Here is a 20829-nt window from a genome sequence, read left to right on the forward strand (position 1 = left end):
CGAAAATTAGTGCCCAGCTGCATTTCTTAGCATCACAATTTCTTGTGGCTACCTACATTAGGGCTTTCTGGTGGATACATCCATCAGCTGTCCACAGTGAGCACGATATAGTCCATGGAGGGACCAGTTAACGAGGGAAGGATTACTGTCTCTGTGCTTTCAGCCTGGTAAAGAATGCTGAAGACCTTCAGTCATTTGGGCAGCATGGAACAACCACTTTACTAAACATCCTTAGAAGGCCTAATAACTGCATTCCATGTAATGAGGTGGGGACTCTCTATCTATCTGAATACAATGACAACACTAGTCTGTCTCTGCCACTAGTCTGTATCCAGCCAAAAAAAAATATGCAAAGAACTCAACTCAAATAGAAGAAGGCTTTTGTTACAATTTTACTTTTCTTTGATACAGGAGAATTGACCTCCATAGGTTTATTACTTTCCCCTTTGTTCATGTTATTCCCTGGAACAAGTAAAAATGTATTTTGGAGTGCATGTACTTACAGCATTTTGAGGATTTCCACATAGCAGCCCAGGACTCTCTCAGCCTGCGAGCTCAGTTCGATGACGATCGTACTACAGGTGGGGCTGACCAGCAAACAGTCAATGAGGCTGGGCTCACTGTCGCTGCTGTTGCTGCTGCTGCTGTTAGTGCAGGTGCTGGTGCTGGTGCTACTGCTGCTGGTGCTTCCTTTCAGTTTCTGATTCACCATGTTGCTCCTTCCCAGTTCCACATGGATCTCGGTTGAGTTCACGATGATGGATTTCATCCTGGCGTCGGAGTTGACCTCCTGCGACACAAGGTCGGGACTGCTGTGCAAGTGCCGGAGGGGCATGTTCGGCTTCCGATCGCACTGCTGCTGACAGCCGTTGCGAATCTCCTTCAGGCTGGGGGAATTGTCACGACTGTGGAGGAGCACAGATAATTGTCTGGTCTGTTAAACTGCACCTTGCTTAAAATCAAATGAGTTGATTGAGTTTAGCTTATTGTCACGAAGGTACAGTGAACAGCTTTTGTTGCGTGCTAACCAGTCAGCGGAAAGACAAATATATGATTACAATCCACAGTGTACAGATACACGATGAAGTGGAATAACGTGAATAACGTTTAGTATAAGATAAAGTCCAGTAAATTCCGATCAAAGATAGTCCGAGATTCCCCAATGAGGCAGATTTTTTTTTTTTAGATTTAGACAAACAGCGCGGAAACAGGCCCTTCGGCCCACGTGGTCCGCGCCGCCCAGCGATCCCCGCACATTAACACTATCCTACACACACTAGGGACAATTTTTACATTTGCCCAGCCAATTAACCTACATACCTGTACGTCTTTGGAGTGTGGGAGGAAACCGAAGATCTCGGAGAAAACCCATGCAGGTCACGGGGAGAACGTACAAACTCCGTACAGACGGCGCCCGTAGTCAGGATCGAACCTGAGTCTCCGGCGCTGCATTTGCTGTAAGGCAGCAACTCTACAGCTGCGCCACCGTGCTGCCCTAGATAGTAGCCCATGATTGCTCTCTAGTTGTGGTAGGATAGTTCAGTTGCCTGATAACAGCTGGGAAAAACCTGTGCATTTTCCCACTTCTATACCTCGTGTCTGATGGGAGAGGGGAGACGAGGGAGTGGCCAGGGAGCGACCTGTCCTTGATTATTCTGGTGGCCTTGCCGAGGCAGAGTGCGATGTAAATGGAGCAAATGGAAGGGAGGTTGGTTTGTGTGGTGGATGTGAAATGTATGGATAGCTATGTGTCCATGCAAAACACAAAATGCTGGAGGAAGTCAGCGGGTCAGGCATCGTCCTGGATGGAAATGAACAGGTGATGTATTGGGGGCGGGAGCTTTCTACTGAAGGACACAAAACATCAAGGATCTGTGTTGGGTCCACTGTTGTTTGTCATTTACATTAATGATCTGGATGATGGTGTGGCAAATTGGATTAGTAAATATGCAGATGATACTAAGATAGGTGGAGTAGTTGATAGTGAGGTAGATTTTCAAAGTCTACAGAGAGACTTGGGCCTTTTGGAAGGGTGGGCTGAAAGATGGCAGATGGAGTTTAATGCTGATAAGTGTGAGGTGCTGCATTTTGGTAGGACAAATCAAAATAGGACGTACAGGGTAAATGGTAGGGAATTGAGGAATGCAGTGGAACAGAGGGATTTGGGAATAACTGTGCATTGTTCCCTGAAGATGGAATCTCATGTGGATAGGGTGGTGAAGAAGGCGTTTGGTATGCTTGCCTTTATAAATCAGAGCATCGAGTATAGAAGTTGGGATGTAATGTTGAAATTGTACAGGGCATTGGTGAGGCCGAATCTGGAGTATGGTGTGCAGTTCTGGTCGCCAAATTATAGGAAGGATGTCGACAAAATGGAGAGGGTACAGAGGAGATTTACTAGAATGTTGCCTGGGTTTCAGCACTTAGGCTACAGAGAGAGGTTGAACAGGTTGGGTCTTTATTCTTTGGAGCGTAGAAGGTTGAGGGGGGACTTGATAGAGGTTTTTTAAATTTTGAGAGGGACGGACAGAGTTGACGTGGGTAGGCTTTTCCCTTTGAGAGTGGGGAAGATTCCAACAAGGGGACATAGCTTCAGAATTGAGGGACAAAGGTTTAGGGGTAACATGAGGGGGAACTTCTTTACTCAGAGGGTTGTGGCTGTATGGAATGGGCTTCCGGTGGAAGTGGTGGAGGCTGGCTCGATTTTATTATTTAAGAGTAAATTGGATAGGTATATGGATAGGAGGGGATTGGAGGGTTATGGTCTGAGTGCAGGTAGATGAGACTAGGTCAGGGAGAATGGTCGGCGTGGACTGGTAGGGCCGGACAGGCCTGTTTCCATGCTGTAGTTGTTATTATATGTTATCATCTGTCCATGCTCTCCCTAGATGCTGCCTGACCTGTTGAGTTCATCCAACAAGATTGCTCAAGGTTCCAGTATCTACAGTCTCTGGTGTATCCAGCTATTCATCTATGCCTTCCCCACAAAATCATGGATATGAAATCGGTTAGAGCAGGGCAAGGGATTTATTTTTTCTCTCCTGTTTTATGTCAGGTAGTTTTTAAGTAATAGCTGATAAGGTAATCAGCTCTCTATAACCTTCTGACATTATTACATGCGTCTTATTTCTTTACAGATGGATCATATCTTATGGGTAGGAATGCTCCAGGCTTTGAGAACATAAGTGTACGCGGGATTTGTACGATGTTAATACAGGTACATGCATCGCCGGCATGAGGGGTTTCCTAGAATTGTCTTGTGATTCCGTGCTGTAGCTTATTATGTTCCATGTACTATGTTTTGCACTTGCTCCAGTGGCTGGAAGGCTTGACTTTCTGACCCCTTCTGAATGCAAAAGGGTTCTTCTGTTTCTCTGGATCGGTTTTTCCAATCTTTCCCCAACGAGATAAAAAAAAGAAAATACTGGAAATACACAGCAGGTTAGGCAAAATCTGCTGGGAACAAAAACCGGAGTGAACAGACTGGATCCAAATCCTCGATTGGCCTTGAAAAAGGCACCAAAACCTGGCAACTCTTGTACACCGTCTCAGTGTACTGCTCCTATACACCTGTACTAAATCTAAGATTGTGCTTACGTGCAGTAATACTTTTACTGAACTCTATGCAAAAAAAAAATAATCGCTGTACCTCGATACACGTGACAAAGAAATACCATTGAACTCTGAGTTACCTACAGTTCTGTCCAAGCTTCCACTTGAACCCTCTGCACCCCAGACTATGTTTACGGTGTCTCTGGACAACTATAGCCTCTCTGTTGGTGCAGCGAGAAGGGCTTATCGTACAATAAATACCCTGATAGCCTGTGACATTCAGCTAAACTGGGGGCAAAATTTTGCCAGCTGTAAAAGCCGTCACTGATTTTGACATTCTCTTAAAATTAAAGTAAAATTTTTAAAACAATTGAAAAAAAAAACTTAAAATAATTCATTACAAATATCTTAAAACTTAAAACAATTAGAAATATTAACCTAAAACAGTTTTTCCTTTGCCTCCAAAATCTGAAATCAACAGGGTCTTGGCTCCTGCCCCAGCCCTCAAAGAGAAAACATTTGCCTGTCCCAATGTAACTAAGAGTCTCAATGACTCCAGGGTCTGTTGCCAGATTCCATATAGCGACAGTGAATGCCAGCAGTCCAATCAAAACCTCCACCAGGTCATGGACTCATAGAGCGATACAGTGTGGAAACAAGTCCTTCAGCCCAACTTGCCCACACCACCCAACATATCCCAGCTACCCTAGTCCCACCTGCCTTCGTTTAGTCCATGTCCCTCCAAACCTGTCCTATCTATGTACCTGTCCAACTGCTTCTTACACATTGGGATAATCCCAGCCTCAACTACCTCCACTGGCAGCTTGTTCCGTACATCCACTACCCTTTGTATGAAAAAGTTACCCCTCAGCTTCCTATTAAATCTTATCCCCGTCACCTTAAACCTATATCCTCTGGTCCTCGATTCACCTACTCTGGGCAAGTGACTGTGTGCATCTACCCGATCTATTCCACTATGATTTTATACACCTCTATAAGATCACCCCTCATCCTCCTGTGCTCCAGGGAATAGAGTCCCCGCCTACTCAACCACTCCCTGTAGTTCAGATCCTCTAATCCTGGCAACATCCTTGTAAATCTTCTCTGTACCCTTTCCATCAGTCAACATAAGCTGGTCTGATGTTTCATTTCAATAGCCTTTTATCTCTCCATGGACACGGCCTGACCAGCTGAATATTTCCAGTCGTTTGTTTTCATTTCAGGTTTCCAGCTTCTGCAGTATTTTATTTCAGCATCATTCGATGCAAGTGTCCAATTTACTCTCTCAGCCTTAGTTCTGAAGAGTGTTTAAGATACTTTAAAAGACAACCTTCATGAAAAGACATCTGTAAATGATTGCTTGATTTTGGAAGCAGAACCATGAATTTAAATCATAAATATGTTATTCAAATTTAAGGATTTTTTATTAAAGATCGTGAGGATTTCATTGCTTTGGAATGTTTGCAACACAAATCAATGCAAATTTGGCATGAATACATTGCCCCATCATAAAAAATCTTTCACCAAACCCATTTATTAGATATTTATGCTTCGCATTAACATTACATCCGAGAAGAAGGTGACAAGAAGACAGTTCAAAGCCTAATCATTTTGATGAATCATTATTCTGTCAACTCATTTTTCTTTCAGGATGTGAAGAAAACATAAGATCTTTACACAAACCTGTTTATAAATTCTTCATAACAAGAATAAATGGCAGCTAAGCAGACAGCTACAAGGTTCGGAAGGACCCTTGGATGGGGACACTGACCAGTTGGACCATGCATTCTGTAACATAAAATAAGAGAAAAAATGATCGCTAAAAGTAGTATCGTGCTAATAGTATAACTAAACAATGTGGACATATTACTCAAAATGTGTGCAATTTAAAATCTCATTAAAATATTGCATTAATAATACTATTTGAAACTCAATTATCGATTCATTTGGCAAAATGAACCATTTTTCTCCGAATCTCCAATGGTTATGAATTTTATTTTAACTTTAGACTTTACTTTTAGACTTTTGAGATACAGCCCAGAAACAGGCCCTTCGGCCCACCGAGTCCGCGCAGCTCAGCGATCACTTAACACGATCTTTCGTACTACGGTCAATTTACAATTTTACCGAAGCCAATTAACCCACTAACCTGTAGGTACATCTTTGGAGTGTGGGAGGAAACTGGAACACCCGCAAAAATTCCACGTGATCACGGGGTGAATGTACAAACAGACAGCACCCGTAGTCTGGATTAAGCCCGGGTCTCTGGCACTGTAGGGCAGCAGCTCTACTACTATGCCACTATGCTGCCCAAGTTCTTCAAAATACTTGAGTCATAATGTAATTTCAAAAGTTAATCAAGAAGAACGTAAGGTTCTACATACCTGTGAATGAATTTTTTTACCACTTCCATTCCAGCATTCAACTCATTCAAAGCAAGAATATATTCCTGCGTGAAAAGTCTCAACCGAGGACACTTGCCAAAATCCTGAGAAAATGAAGATAAAGTATTGTTTCATCCGCCATCATCTACTGCCCTCGAGCCATCTTTTACAGTGATCCAAACTCCACCAAGCATCACCACAATATCAGTTTGGCAGAGCTCACAGATTGTCATAAATCTCGTGGTGCTAAATCAGAAAATGATGATTTAACATTAAAGTTCTTGCATGAGTAACTGTCCTCATAAAGTTAGCACAGCAGAAATTTGGCAGCTCTTTTAAAATGTATTATTTGACTGGATCATGGGACCATAAGGTAAAGGAGCAGAATTGGGCCATTCGTTGGGCATTTGATCATGGCTGACCTATTTTTCCCTCTCAATCCCATTCTCCTGCCTTCTCCCCATAATCTTTGGCACCATTACGAATCAATAACCTATCAAAGCCCGCTCTCAAATACCCAACGACCTGACCTCCCCACAGCCATCTGTGGCCATGAATTCCACAGAATCACCAACCCTCTGGCTAAAAAAAAAATTCCATTCTAAGGTCACTCCGTGACAATCATTGAAATCGGTAGGACCAATCATTGAAATCGGTATTCAAAGCAGATGTAGTTCCATTAAGATGATAGATGCTAAGATGTAGCAACCTAGCAGAAAGTTACTGAAAAATGAACAAAAAATATTAATGCCAGAGGTCATTTCAATTTAAGAACTCTTTTTCTTTTCTTTTCTTTTTTACATTTTGTTAAATGTCCATCCCAGTGGAGTTCAACATATATTAACCAGTATGAACTGAAAGAACTAACTTTTTAAAAAAACATGCCAAACAACTCATGGGAAATCAGTTGCATTCATTATAAAAATATTTGCAGTAAAATTAAGCCAAAACCTTCCATAGTTTGTTAATATTTAATCATTATATCTCTAATCATTCTTAAGTTCGTAGATTGCAATGTCTGGTGATCATTACTCAAATCAGTGTGCCAAATGGAGGACTGACAAAGTTAACTATTAAAGATCAGAACTAGCTTGCCAAAAGAACAGATTGAATTTCTGCTATCGAGTTTTGACATTTTGAATTAATTCATTCAAATCATTGAAAAATTGCAGAAAATCAATGAGGAATAATGAGACAAAAGCATTGCAATCTTTACAGCTCTTTCTTGTACGACTTTCTGCATATTTTTCCGCTGCTAACATTTTGGAGTAAACATGATTAGACCGAGCATTTGGCTATGTACCAAGTCAGGATGCTGTTTACTGTTGCTAGGTAAGAAATCTAACTGTTTGAACAGGGCAACAACATACACACCATAACTCACAGGGTATATCTACAGAACAAAAAAAGAGATGAACGCAGCTGAGAAAATAAACTCTTAATAAGGGAACGATAGCGATGTGTTATGTTACTGGGCAAGTGTTTGAGAGGCCTGGATTAATGATCTGGAAATAGAAGTTCAAATCCCACAACAGCTGGGTAATTCAAACTCCGTTAATTAAGTAATCGGTAATAAAAACTTGGCATTAGCAAGGATGATTATTAAACCACTGCACTGCTTCAAAGCTCACCTAGTTTTCTAATGTACTAATGGGAATAAATTCTGTTATCTTTTCAGCCAAGGCATTTGGGTATTTCTAAAGTGGAGGTTGATAGGTTCTAGATGAATTGGAGCGTCAAAGGTTAACGGGAGATGACAGGAGCATGGGGTTTAGTGGGAAAGACAGATCAGCCATGAACGAATGGCAGGGTAGAATAGATGGGCAAAATGTCTAATTCTGCTCCTAGGGTCCTATGGATTACTTAAGACTAACCATAATCATAAAATATTATCATAATCAGTCTGAAGAAGGGTCTCGACCCGAAACATCACCCATTCCTTCTCTCCTGAGATGCTGCCTGACCCGCTGAGTTACTCCAGCATTTTGTGATATAGTCATAGAATAGTACCTTTCAGCTAACATCCCAGACTCCTGCATCTTAATCCTTAAGTTTTAGTCACCTTCAACAGAGCAGGTGCAGCACTGAAGTGGCAACAGGGTTACATGCAGGGAATGGCCCTGAACTACTCTAGACTTCAAACACCATGGTTAAACCTGGTCAAGGAGACCTTCTACAGATGACCATGTCTCAGCTGCTTCAAAGACATTCCCTCCACAGCAAAATCAGGTGTGGTGGCTGTCAGTATTGCGGAGTGAAATAATCTCGCAGGTAAAATAATAAAAGAACCAGCCATTACATGAAAGTCATAACACAAGAATCCATTATTCAGAATAAATAATATTGGCCATCATTCCCAAGTCCATGGGAAGCCTGCCAGCTTGGGCAGTATCTGCAAGGTTCCAATTAAAAGTTAATCTTCAACAATCATTAAAATGACACACATTAAACAAAAAAAGTTTCATTCTAATTAAAATTTGGAGCATATTTGAATGGTAGTGATTTATGGAGAAATTGAATAACAGGGGAGTGAGTTCATGGAGAGTGAGAGGCTGAGAAGGGAAAGTTTAAAGGAGATGTGCAGGAGAGGCTTTTTTTTTTACACAGAGGGTGGCGAGTACCTAAAAAGGGGTTGCCGAGGGTGGTGATTGAAGCAGATACATTGGAGGCATTTAAAAGACTTTTGGATAGGCATATGGACATGCAGGGAGTGGAGGGATATGTGTTAAGTGCAGGTCGATAAGTGATGGTCTTGGCATCCTGTTCGACACAGACATTTCTTGATTAATACAGGTGCCAGAGGTTATGGGGAGAAGGCAGGAGAATGGGGTTCGGAGAGAGAGAGAGATTAGCCATGATTGAATGGCGGAATAGACTTAATGGGCCCAATGGCCTAATTCTACTTCTAATCCTTATGACCTTATGGCCTTATTTTAGCCCAAAGAGGCTGGTCTTGTGCTATACTGTTCTATGCACCCAGCCCATCCTTAAAGAAACATATGTCATAAGCGTGCTGACATTAACAAAGATGATACAGATGATTCTCTGTAAAGCGTCTTTGAGTATATGAAAAGCGCTATATAAATGTAATGCATTATTATTATTATTATTAGAAGAGGTCCTGGATAGCCCTGCAATTTCCCCTCAACTGCAGGTTAAAACTAAACAAAGTATGGGAGATGTCTTTGTGCATAGACTAATTTCTGACTCGTGTAGATCATCATGACGGAAGTATTTCTGATAGTTGAATCCTTTGGCACTTTGACAACGGTATATCATCCAATGTGACTTCAAGCAAGTGTGCATTGAAACTATTTTATTTTGGTCATTTTATGAACAGGTTAGGAAATCAAGACCCACCGTCAAAGTCTGTTTCAGCCGAAGACGTCTCAGTACAACAGCAGTTTGCACACAATGCTCATGCTCGGAGCCTTGAAACATAAAATCAGTACACCTCTGTCTCTTGTGAACGTCCATCGTGCCAAATAAAATTGGCTTTGAGTGGGAAACCTCAGTGCTGAAATGCTTGAATTAAACAATGTGAAACCCGAAACTGTTTTGAAGCTGGGATCAACACCACACAGTTGGATGATTTCAAAAGTACCTTGGGATTACCATGGGTTCACATCATCACTGGCCTAGACCTACTTATTGCAAATAAAAACTATTCTATTCAACTGGTGTAATCAGTATTTTGAGCTTTGGCCATTGGCAAAGTACCAGTTCAAGTGTTCATATTTCAGGGTTAAACCTTTCATTCAGTGGGATCTCTGCCAGCAATAAGCTCTTCCCAACAGTTGTAACCTAAACTTCAACGAGGCTTTCATTTCTATTCCCTGGTGGCAATACCTTCAACCACACAAGTAACTCAAAATGAAAGCCAAAGATTTGAAGCTTTGCTGCACTGGACACAAAATGAGTCGAAATACTCAACAGGGCAGACAGCCACCACAGAGGCAGAGGCACTGAATTTCATCTCGGCACTCTTTCATTGGAACTGCAAATAACCTTTCACCAAATGCATCCTCCAGCTAATCGTTTACCAGCCATATTTACAAGAGACATATTCAGTGACATGGCCTCCATTGCACTGTTGCTAACAGAGCATGGGCATTTCACTGCCAGGAACGGTTCAGGCATTTAGAATACTTGAGCAAAAAAAAAGATGAAATGGTTGAAGCAGATGAGGTTACGGTTTAAAAGGAGAGCAGAGTGTCAGTGTACATTTGGATGCCTTTTTGCTGAGACCCCACACTGACACAATGGGAGTAATGATGAGGAATGAGTTTAGTTTAGAGATACCTGAGATGAGGAGGAATCTCAATTCCTGAGATGAGGAGGAATCTCAATTCCTGAGATGAGGAGGAATTTCTTTAGTTTCTTTACGGTGGTGAATCTGTGGAATTCATTACCACTGAACGCGATGGAGGACAGGTCAATGGATACTTTTACTGCGGAGATTGGCAGATTCTTGATAAGTATGGGTGTCAGGCATTCAGAGCAGAAGGCAGGAGAATGGTGTTGAGATGGGAAGATAGATCGGCTATGATTGAATAACAGAGTAAACTTGATGGGCCGAATGGCCTAATTCTGCTGTAACTTATGAACTTAGGATGGGCTAACTAGCAATGACCACAAACTGGCTCAAGAGGAGTTGAATCAGGAAAAAGGTGGGAACCAATGGTCACCAAAGGATTAATACTCAAACAAATAGTAATAGTCATCTATATCTTGCTTTTCTCCCCACCTGCTTTCAGACGTGCAGCCATGCTTTTCTAAGGACAAGGTTCCTTGAAGCGCCAAATAGGATTGTCACCCATTAACAAATTATTTGAGTCCTGCTCCCTTTTCCAGTTAACAATAGATGGGTTAACTGCCACTGAGAAGGAAACTTACTGGGTTTCAATGGTCTGGTATATTTGTACAAGTATATAGGATACTTATGGATATATGTGTGATTGCTCTCTCAAATGTTCTAGCATTAATCAGCCAGTCAGCGTCAAGATGTTGTTGAAGTTTCAGCATCTGCAGTTATTTTCTTACACATGAAAAGAAGAGAGTCCAAAAGAAGAACCAATTGCCTTTACGTTTTCTAAAGGTTTTGCCCCTCTCTTCCTCACAAGAAAAATACAGTAAAGACGGAAACCTGCAAAAAATCAATCTTACCCCAGATCTCATTGCTCACCTAGAAAAGCCAGTGTTAAACTGTGTGGATTGTTAATCTACAATAGCTAATCAAATGACTTTTCCCATTGTACAGAATATAAATGTACTTCCACGAATCATGGTTTGAAATCTTGATTTTTTTTTTAAAGTCGCAAACCCAAGTGGTAATCTGTTGCCAAGAGGATGCTAACCGACTTATCTTATATGTTCATGATACATTTTCCCTCTTCATTGTGAATAGCCAAGGGCACAGTTCCATTTCCTTTCACATCAGCACAGCATATTAGCAACAAAGTGACAATGAAAATCAGTTTCAGAACCAGTGCAGAAAGACATGAGATAACATGCTGGAGGCAGACATGAGGTGATTTTGTCACCTCAGGTAGCCATTTCTATGAGGCATGAGATGAAATGAGAAATATGTACAAGACCATGGGAGGGTGTGTAAGATCAAGAGAGGAATAGACAGGGTAAATTCGCAGAGTCTTTCACGCAGGGTAAGGGAAACAAGAGGCAGTAAACATGGGGTTTAAGGTCAGGGTGGAAGAATTTAATAGGAACTAGAAGAGCAATTTTTTTTACACAAAGGATGGTAGGTATATGCAACGAGCTGCTGGAGGAGGTAGATGAGGCACGTGCTATCGGAATGTTTAAGAAACATTTTTGACGGTACATTGGATAGGTTTAGAGAGATATGGGCCAAATGCAGGCAGATGGGACTAGAGTGGATGGAGCATGTTGGTCAGCATGGGAAAGTCGGGCCGAAGGGCCTGTTTCCATACTGTATGACTATGACTCTATAGCGCAATTTATGGAACATAAATTGCCTCCTCAGTATAATAGCATCAATGGAGGCCATCCATAAAAAGGGAAGATTGATAAACTGAATTTCTCTCCAGATCAAAAAGTGTTCCAGATGGAGTCAGCTGACTTAATGCACAAGAATAGAAACTTTTAAACATAAAAGTGTTACAACCAAAACTCTAAATGTCTGTTTATTGCAATCTAATACACTAATGGTTAAAGATTTGATTCAATCAAATCAGGCCCTTCCTTAAAACAGGCCACCTCCCCGGAACAAAATTCCACAATTCCACCAACCATAAGCTTACAACCCAATGGTATGAATATTGAGTTCTTTAACTTGACCCTTGCTTTCCCTCTCTCTCCGTCCCTCCCCACCCTAGTTCTCCAACTAGTTTCACTGTCCTCCTGATTAATTTTACGGTTTGTTCCCCTCAGCCAACAATCAACCATTCCAAATTTCCTTGAGCATCGTCAGCTTTGATCTGTCGTTTTCACACCTTACCCTTCCACGTCTCTAGTTTCCCCCTCCCCTGACTCTCAGTCTGAAGAAGGGTCTTGACCCGAAACGTCACCCATTCCTTCCCTCCAGAGTCAGATGCCACCTGTCCCACTGAGTTACTCCAGCATTTTGTGTCTATCTTTGGTGTAAACCAGCATCTGCAGTTCCTTCCTAACCATTATATGGCTTCTTCAAGCCTTACTTTGAAAAGGCGTCTCTGCAATTCTGAACATAAATATTAGGAGCATCAAACATGTTTTGTGCTTAGAGTGTATTGTTGAATAAGTGCATGATATCTAGCATCATTTCCTTCCAATTCCCTGACCACATGATAAAATACAAATCAAAAATTTAAATCTACCCAGGTGGCATTATGTATGATCGTACAAACCTATTCAAAAGAAGCGCACTTTTCAGTTAATGCAAACTTTAGTCTCCTGACACTCTAAAATATTAGTTTAATTGATTCGTACTTAAATCAAGAGAAGAGTAACCACATTGGGGAGGAAGGCTCATCTGATATCATCATTCCTATAAATACAAAAAGATTTGCTTGAGGAAACAAAAGTATTTGCAGTGTCCGTAAAATCCAAGAAGTTCTGGGAAATGGTTAACAAAATTGATGTAAAAAGAGAAGGGGATTTTAGGTTAATTATTATGGTGCATGCGAATTAAATGATTTTAAAGGACATCTTTTACAGTGTAGCACCTCTGCATATGCATCAAGCCATTTATCTTTGGAACTTGAATCTAAAATTTGTCATAGGTTATTCAAAGGTACCCCTTGGTAAAATGGAACAATACTGGATTGATATTAACGTTTGTCATTTAACTAGGACTGTTTTCACATTCCTTATAAAATAAAAAATAAATGATATTTATATTTATATATTTTTAGGAAACATATAGGAGCAGCTTTTGTTTCTCTGTTGCATGTATCACAACAGAAATGTAATTAAATCTTTCAAAATAATGGCTAATGTTTGGAATCATAATTAATAGTTGCTCATTGTGCATTTCTCAAAAATGGGAAGGCAACATTTGCCTGTTTTATATCCAGTTTTGGTATCAAATATTTCCATACCAAGCACAGGATTGGCTAGATAAACATTAAAAGACCCATTTCACTGACCCAAAGTTACAATTTAAGCCCATTTTCTGACAAACACTCGTTTATTTGGCAAAATAAAATAAATTAATACCACCAAGATTAGAGATACAGCGTGGAAACAGGCCCTTCGGCCCACCGAGTCCGTGCCGACCAGCGATCCCCGCACACTAACACTATCCTACACACACTAGGGACAATTTACAATTAAACCAAGCCAATTGGCCTACAAACCTGAACATCTTTGAAATGTGGGGGGAAACCGGAGCGCCCAGAGAAAACCATGCAGGTCATGGAGAGAACGTACAAACTCTGTTCAGACAGCACCCATAGTCAGGATCGAACCTGGGTCTCTGGAGCTGTAAGGCAGCAACTCTACCGCTGCGCCACCATGCCGCTCTTGTATAAACTATTGTCGTTTGTAGAGCTGTAGTTCTGTTTTTTCCTCAAAATAAACATGCAAAATATAACGCAATATACAGTATTTTCGGTGGAACAATTTTGACAGCAGTTCCCGTTTGAGATGTTCTATTCAAAGTTGACTCAACTGTGGTCAAGTCACATTCAACCATACAGGAAAGAGCAAATCAATCTCTTCCAATTTATAAATATTCTTTCCATTTTCATGCCAAGGGAAATGAAACTAAAATTCCATCAGGGTATATTTTATTCTGGTTCTGGACAATCGCTGAGCCAACTGCATTGCAAAGTTGCCAATAACAACAGAAGAAACTGGTAAATGTAATCCTTCACCAGTTAACTGTGGAGTTTATACAATCCACAAATCAGCATGCTGACTAATGCCGTAGCACTGTGACCCTTGCTAATTGTGATGACTAAGTAAATTTCCCCAGTGTGGGACGAATAAAAGGAATATATATTAAGATTTAGTCATGCATCCCATAGTTTGAGCCATTAAACGTCAACCATCAAATTTATACAGAACAGCCACAGCACTTCCACTGTGTGCCTGTGTGTTTCTGTACTTTTATTGGTGGTCTCATTTCGCTTTTGTTTCTGTGTAGGAGTGCATATTGCAAGAGAAAAATAACTTCTAGTTCCACCGGGCTGGTACCTAGACATGGTAATTTGTTTGGGGGCTTATATGTTGTTATGCCCCTTAAAAGTTCATGAAGTTCATTAATGCCGGTTGAAGTATTGCTCTGTTGGGCTCCTCTTTGCAAAATCTCTCTGTTTCAGAGACTGCGAGCGTTACTGGTTGGATTTCTCGTTGCTGGTGGTACTGTGACACACAGCTGAGTAACCATCAGCCAGATTTAAAGCTCAAGCAATTCAAACATCTAGCATCTTCCAGCTAATGGAGCTTTTCACTTCAACATGGCTGTCCCAGTGATTACTGAGGACAATGAGAGTATCACTGTGGATAGACACATAAAGCTGGAGCAAGTCAGTGGGTCAGTCTTCAGTCTGAAGAAGGTTTTCGACCCAAAACATCACCCATTCCTTTTCTCCAGAGATGCTGCCTGACCCGCTGAGTTACTCCAGCTTTTTGTGTCTATCTTTGGTTTGAACCAGGATCTGCAGTTCCTTCCTACACACTATGAGGGAAGAAGATTAGACTTTATTGGCTTCCATCACAGTGAGAAATGTGGGGAATCCTCTGTGCTGGATGTTTATGTTAACTTTTATGTACTTGTGTGTCTCGCTGCATGTTTAGTATGGCTGTATGGTAATTTGCATATCACTGTCCCTTAATTGGTACACGTGACAATAAAAGACCTGTGAAACCTTTGAGTATCACTGTGTTGACTGCCATGAACCTTAAGGGGCTGGTGGATCACACAAGGAAGGATGTCCTTTGTTCAAAGGCATGACACAAAATGTCCAGGGTCACTGATAGGGAGATTGCCCTCCTTTTCTTAGACTATCAATGCAGTCTCTGAATGCCTGCAACTGGGAGAAGTCTGTATTGCAGATAAATGCCCATTCCCACTCTGCTTGAACCTCTGGAGTGAAGGGAAAGCAGATAGATAGTATGGTATAGTTGAGTGCAAAGTGGCAAGGAACTCTCTAATGGAGCGCTGATCAACAACCTGAGGTGTTATATACATCGGCACATACGGACCAGAATAATCTTGAGATGTAGAGTCAAGTGTGAGGGTGACTTGATCTCCATTGGTGCCTATGGAGTTTGGGAGATGTTTTCTCCATCTATGAAGAAGTTGAGTGTAAATTCCAGACAAACAGGTATGGCTAGCCATTTTAGGTATTTCAGGGTGCAAAGGAGGGCCAGTATTCAGCACGGCATGTATAAACTAAACTGTGTGCACACCAGTTTGACCATGAATTCAGCTTTATAGATATTGGCCCTTTAAACAGAGGGTTTTTCCCATCAGCAATAGCAAACGGGATGGTATTGTGAGTGAGGAGTAACTGTGGTTATGCGGAAGATAGACACAAAATGCTGGAGTAACTCAGCGGGTCAGGCCGCATCACTGGAGAGAAGGAATAAGTGATGTTTCGGGTTGAGACCCTTCAGGGGGTATGGGGAGCAGGCAGGGACGGGGTACTGATTGAGAATGATCAGCCATGATCACATTGAATGGTGGTGCTGGCTCGAAGGGCCGAATGGCCTACTCCTGAACCCATTGTCTATTCTTCAGACTGATTTAGAACAACGTGGTTGTAAATTAACTCTCGGCTTTGTCACACTGCTGATCTCACTAGGGTGAGCTGAGTGCCAGAGAAAGAGCATTTGGGATTAAAACGACCTCACACATACATGATCATATGATATTAACAGCTGGCACTATTAACTCTCCAAGGCCTGCCTTTTCAATGTTATGTAGGAAAATCTTAAAGACATTATATCTACCGACAGAATCTCGGAAGTCTCGCTCAACTAAATACTGTTTTGGAGACATTAGGTCTGGGTCAACAAAAACAAAATAGGGCATGATTTCTCACTGAAGATAGACACAAAATGCTGGAGTAGCAGGCAGCTTTTCTGGAGAGAAGGAATGGGTGATGTTTCAGGTCAAAACCCCTCTTCAGACTCAACCCAAAACGTCACCCATTCTTCCTCTCCAGAGATGATGCCTGTCCCGCTGAGTTACTGCAGCATTCTGTGTCTATCTTCGGTGTAAACCAGCATCTGCGGTTCCTTCCTACATATTTCGTATGGTTCCTCACCGTGTGCTATGAAGTTACATGATGTGTTCTACAGTTTTGATACAGAATACAGAATACCTTTATTGTCATTCGATATCGAACGAAAATCATTTGCCAGCAGTCACAGAGCAAAAAAAAGAACACAAGACACACAACCCCAACACAAACATCCATCACAGTGACTCCAAACACCCCCTCACTGTGATGGAAGGCAAAAAAACTTCCTCTCTCTTCCCCCATGCCCCTCCCACGGACAGACAGCTCGACCCCTACCGAGGCGACCGACCCGCGCAGCCCCCGCAAGGAGATGGAAGGTCCCGCGGCCGAGCCCGGGTAAGGCAAATAAATGTATATAGAAAACAGAAAGAAATTCCAATATCTGTCAGCATGCAAGATATTTGTCACAATTGAACAATGCCAGCGGTGGAAATGCCTTTTATAAAAGGGAACATACCATATTGTGTTTTAGGATTCTCTGAACCACAGGTGTGAAGACTTCTATGACAACCATCGATCGAGGTCGCTCTCTGCAATGCTGCAGAAAAAAAAACGGCCTTTAACAAAACTACCTTTAACAGCATAAAACGTGGCACAGAATTATATCTCACGAAAATATGCCATTCGTTCATATGATATTGAATTGGCCCTACTCCCACACAAATGTTTCCAGTTCTCCAATACATCCCTTTCTCTCATGTATGTTTCTCCAATATCTGTTTCCGCTACTTTGATTGCCAATTCCGAAAAGTCTATTTTGGTTAAAAAAAATCTCAGAATAATCTCCCTGCCAAATAATTAATATCACTATCTCTTGGATTCCACAATCTGCAAAGTAAATGGCTTATCCTTATTTACTCATTCAAAAGATTCATAAATTAAAATCCGTAAATTTTCCCTTAACCTTTGCCCTGGGGACAATTTCACATTCTCTTGTCCTTGCATAACTGGATCTTGGTTTACAGTCTGAATCTTCAGTCAGTTAAGTGTGAAGGTCATGAATTTTAGGAAGTCTAATCAGAACAGGAGCTTCACAGTGAATGGTAGGGCCCTGGGAGTGTTGTAGTGCAAAGGGATCCAGGTGTACAAGTACATAGTTCCTTGAAAGTGGCATCGTAGGTTGGCGCAGAAGGGTTTTGGCGCACGGGAGGCCTTCATCAGTCAAGGAAATAATATTGAAGGTGGGATATTATGTCAGATTTGTACACAGTGCTGATGAGGCTGCACTTGGGAGTATTGTGTACAGGCTTGGTCACCCTACTCCAGGAAAGATGCCATTAAGCTGGAAAGGGTACAGAGAAGATTTATGAGGATGTTTCCAGGACTCAAGGGCCTAGCTACAGGAAGAGGTTGGGCAGGCTGGGACTTTATTCCTTGGAGCACAGAAGGCTGAGGGGGTGATCTTATAGAAGTGTATAAAATGATGAGGATATTAGATAGTGAACACATGGAGACTTTGGCCCAGTGTTGCAAGATCTAGATGGCACAGGTTTAAGGTGAGAAGGGAAAGATTCAATTGGAACCTGAAATGTACAGAGGGTGGTGGGTATATGAAACGAACTGCCAGATGAAGTAATTGAGGAATAACAACACTTCATAGCCATTTAGGCAGGTGCATGGATAGGAAAGGTTTAGAGGGATATGAGGCAACCAAATAGGACTAGCCTAGATGAGGCATCTTGGTCAGCATGGGTGGGTTGAACCAAAGGGCATATTTCCATGCTGTATGACTTTATCAAGCCAATCCCCCATATTTCGTATGGTTAATAAGGCAGGGAGTTTCTCAAATTAGGATATTTTCATACCATAGGCTCCATTGAACCACTGAATTTTCTCTGAAGCAATGTTTATTTCAGTGTTCTTCACAACAAACGCATATTTGAATGCGCAAGAACGGTGTCACTTTTCCTTCCTATCCCTCCGGGCACACACATGTATACAAATAGAACTAACGATAATACCTTGCAGAAAAACTCGCAGAGGTCTGGTGGAGGATGGTTGTTTTCCAGCAAAGGTGCTATTTCCTGAGGACAGAAATGAGGCATTTCAAATTATTCCATCTTCCTGGTTCTGGTAAGTCGATTTATCATATATATTTAAACAAGTAATAAATATATCAAGTTTTTTTTTCCTTGAATGAAATTCCCAAACCAGGTTTCTTCTTAAACAACGCACATAATGTTCCCAATGTTGGGCGAGTCCAGAACCAGGGGCCACAGTCTTAAAATAAAGGGGAGGCCATTTAAAACTGAGGTGAGAAGGAACTTTTTCACCCAGAGAGTTGTGAATTTGTGGAATTCTCTGCCACAGAGGGCAGTCGAGGCCATATCACTGGATGGATTTAAGAGAGAGTTAGATAGAGCTCTAGGGGCGAGTGGAATCGAGGGATATGGGGAGAAAGCAGGCACGGGTTATTGATTGTGGACGATCAGCCATGATCATAATGAATGGCGGTGCTGGCTCGAAGGGCCAAATGGCCTCCTCCTGCACCTATTTTCTATGTTTCTATGTTTCATACTTTTACATTGAGCGGTATTTAAGGGTACAGGAGGGGGCCTAAACAGTGCACTCTGTGTAGTCCATGATCTTACACCTGATACTTTGTATGATTGTGCCCATTGTATAGTAGGATTGTCACTGAACTGTATGCAATAGAAAGAATTGCACTGTACTTAGGTACATGTGACAATAAAGCACCATTGAACCATTGTATTATTGTAAATCTCCTTATGTGTGCTTTGTTCTGGACAGCACAGGTTATAGCAAAGGTCAGAATTTTTTTTGCAGCTTAATTTTAACTCCATGTCACCCCAGGGAAGTAGATCATTAGTAATTACTGCCTGACTCTTTTCTTCCATGTTTATCCGCTTGCACCCTAGTGAACTGTAGCCTCTGGTCGGTCACCATTCGACTTCACCAGTAGCTATGAGTGAAGTTCCCCTTCCCCTTTCGCTGCCTGGTTGATTTGCAACAGTTATCTGAAGCACTACAGGACGGCTCAGTCATTTTATATTAATTCATGCATTTGATGTACATCCCCAATTGACATTACGAGGGTGGCAGAGTAGCACAGCGGTAGTGTTGCTGCCTCACAACGCCAGAAACCAGAGTTCGATCCTGACTACAGGTGCTGACTGCATGGAGTTTGTACGTTCTCCCTGTGACCATGTGGGTTTTCTCCGGATGCTCCGGTTTCCACCCACACTCCAAAGATGTAAAGGTTTGTAAGTTAATTGGCTTCTTTAAAATTGTAAATTGTCTCTAGTGTGCAGGATAGTGCTCGTGTACGGGATGATCGCTGGTCAGCACGGACTCGGTGGGCCGAAGGGCCGGTTTCCAACGCTGTATCTCTAAAGTAAAGTCTAAAATCTAAATGGAACCTTAATGAACCACATTTCCTATGGTGAATCTCTTTCCAAAGGGTTGATAGCCAGTTCATTCCTGATTGTTGACCCAGTGACAATGAGGACATGTTCTACTAAGTAAGGGTGGTTTGTGCAAGAAGGACTGCAGATGCTGGTTTAAACCGAAGATAAGACACAAAAAACTCAGCGGGACAGGCAGCATCTCTGGAGAGAGGGAATGGGTGATGTTTCAGGTCGAGACCCTTCTTCAGACCGTGTGTGTGTGCCCGGGAGGCAAAATTCACAAAAGCAGAAGCGAATGTCATCTGCAAAATGCATTTCTGTAACTTGCCCAGTTATTCTGACACCACTTCCATATCCAGAACACCGCTTATGAAAAAGACATGAACAACAGAGGGTGGAGCAGCGGTAGAGTTGCTGCCTTATAGTGCTTGCAGCGCCAGAGACCCGGATACGATCCCGACAACAGGTGCTGTCTGTACGGAGTTTGTATGTTCTCCCCGTAACCTGCGTGGGTTTTCTTCGAGATCAGTTTCCTCCCACACTCCAAAGATGTACAGATTTGTAGGTTAATTGGCTTGGTATAAATGTAAATTGTCCCTAGTGTATATAGGATAGTGCCAGTGTGCAGGGATTGTTGGTCGATGTAGACTCGGTGGGCCGAAAGGCCTGTTTCCGCGCTGTATCTCTTAACTAAACTAAACTAAACAGATGCATGCGGATACCACCCTCTGAAAGTTACCCTCCAACATGCACAATATCTTTACTTGAAAATCTGTTGCTGGTCCTTCATCATCACTGGGTCTAAGATTAGTTTAG

General features: G+C 41.9%; 1 protein-coding gene across 2 annotated transcripts in view; it reads right to left on the reverse strand.

Moving 5' to 3' along the window:
* The window catches only part of cmip (c-Maf inducing protein), a 248695-nt gene that overhangs the window by 53095 nt on the left and 174771 nt on the right, over nt 1–20829 (reverse strand). For both annotated transcript variants that reach the window (XM_078400764.1, XM_078400763.1), the window contains exons 6-10: nt 18607–18669; nt 17103–17183; nt 5937–6040; nt 5236–5340; nt 504–905 (exon numbers count right to left, since the gene is read on the reverse strand). In XM_078400764.1, the coding sequence (XP_078256890.1) occupies nt 504–905; nt 5236–5340; nt 5937–6040; nt 17103–17183; nt 18607–18669 (755 nt within the window). The remainder of the gene's footprint in view (nt 1–503; nt 906–5235; nt 5341–5936; nt 6041–17102; nt 17184–18606; nt 18670–20829) is intronic.

This window comes from Rhinoraja longicauda, chromosome 6, assembly GCF_053455715.1.
Source record: "Rhinoraja longicauda isolate Sanriku21f chromosome 6, sRhiLon1.1, whole genome shotgun sequence".
Taxonomy (NCBI): Eukaryota; Metazoa; Chordata; class Chondrichthyes; order Rajiformes; family Arhynchobatidae; genus Rhinoraja; species Rhinoraja longicauda.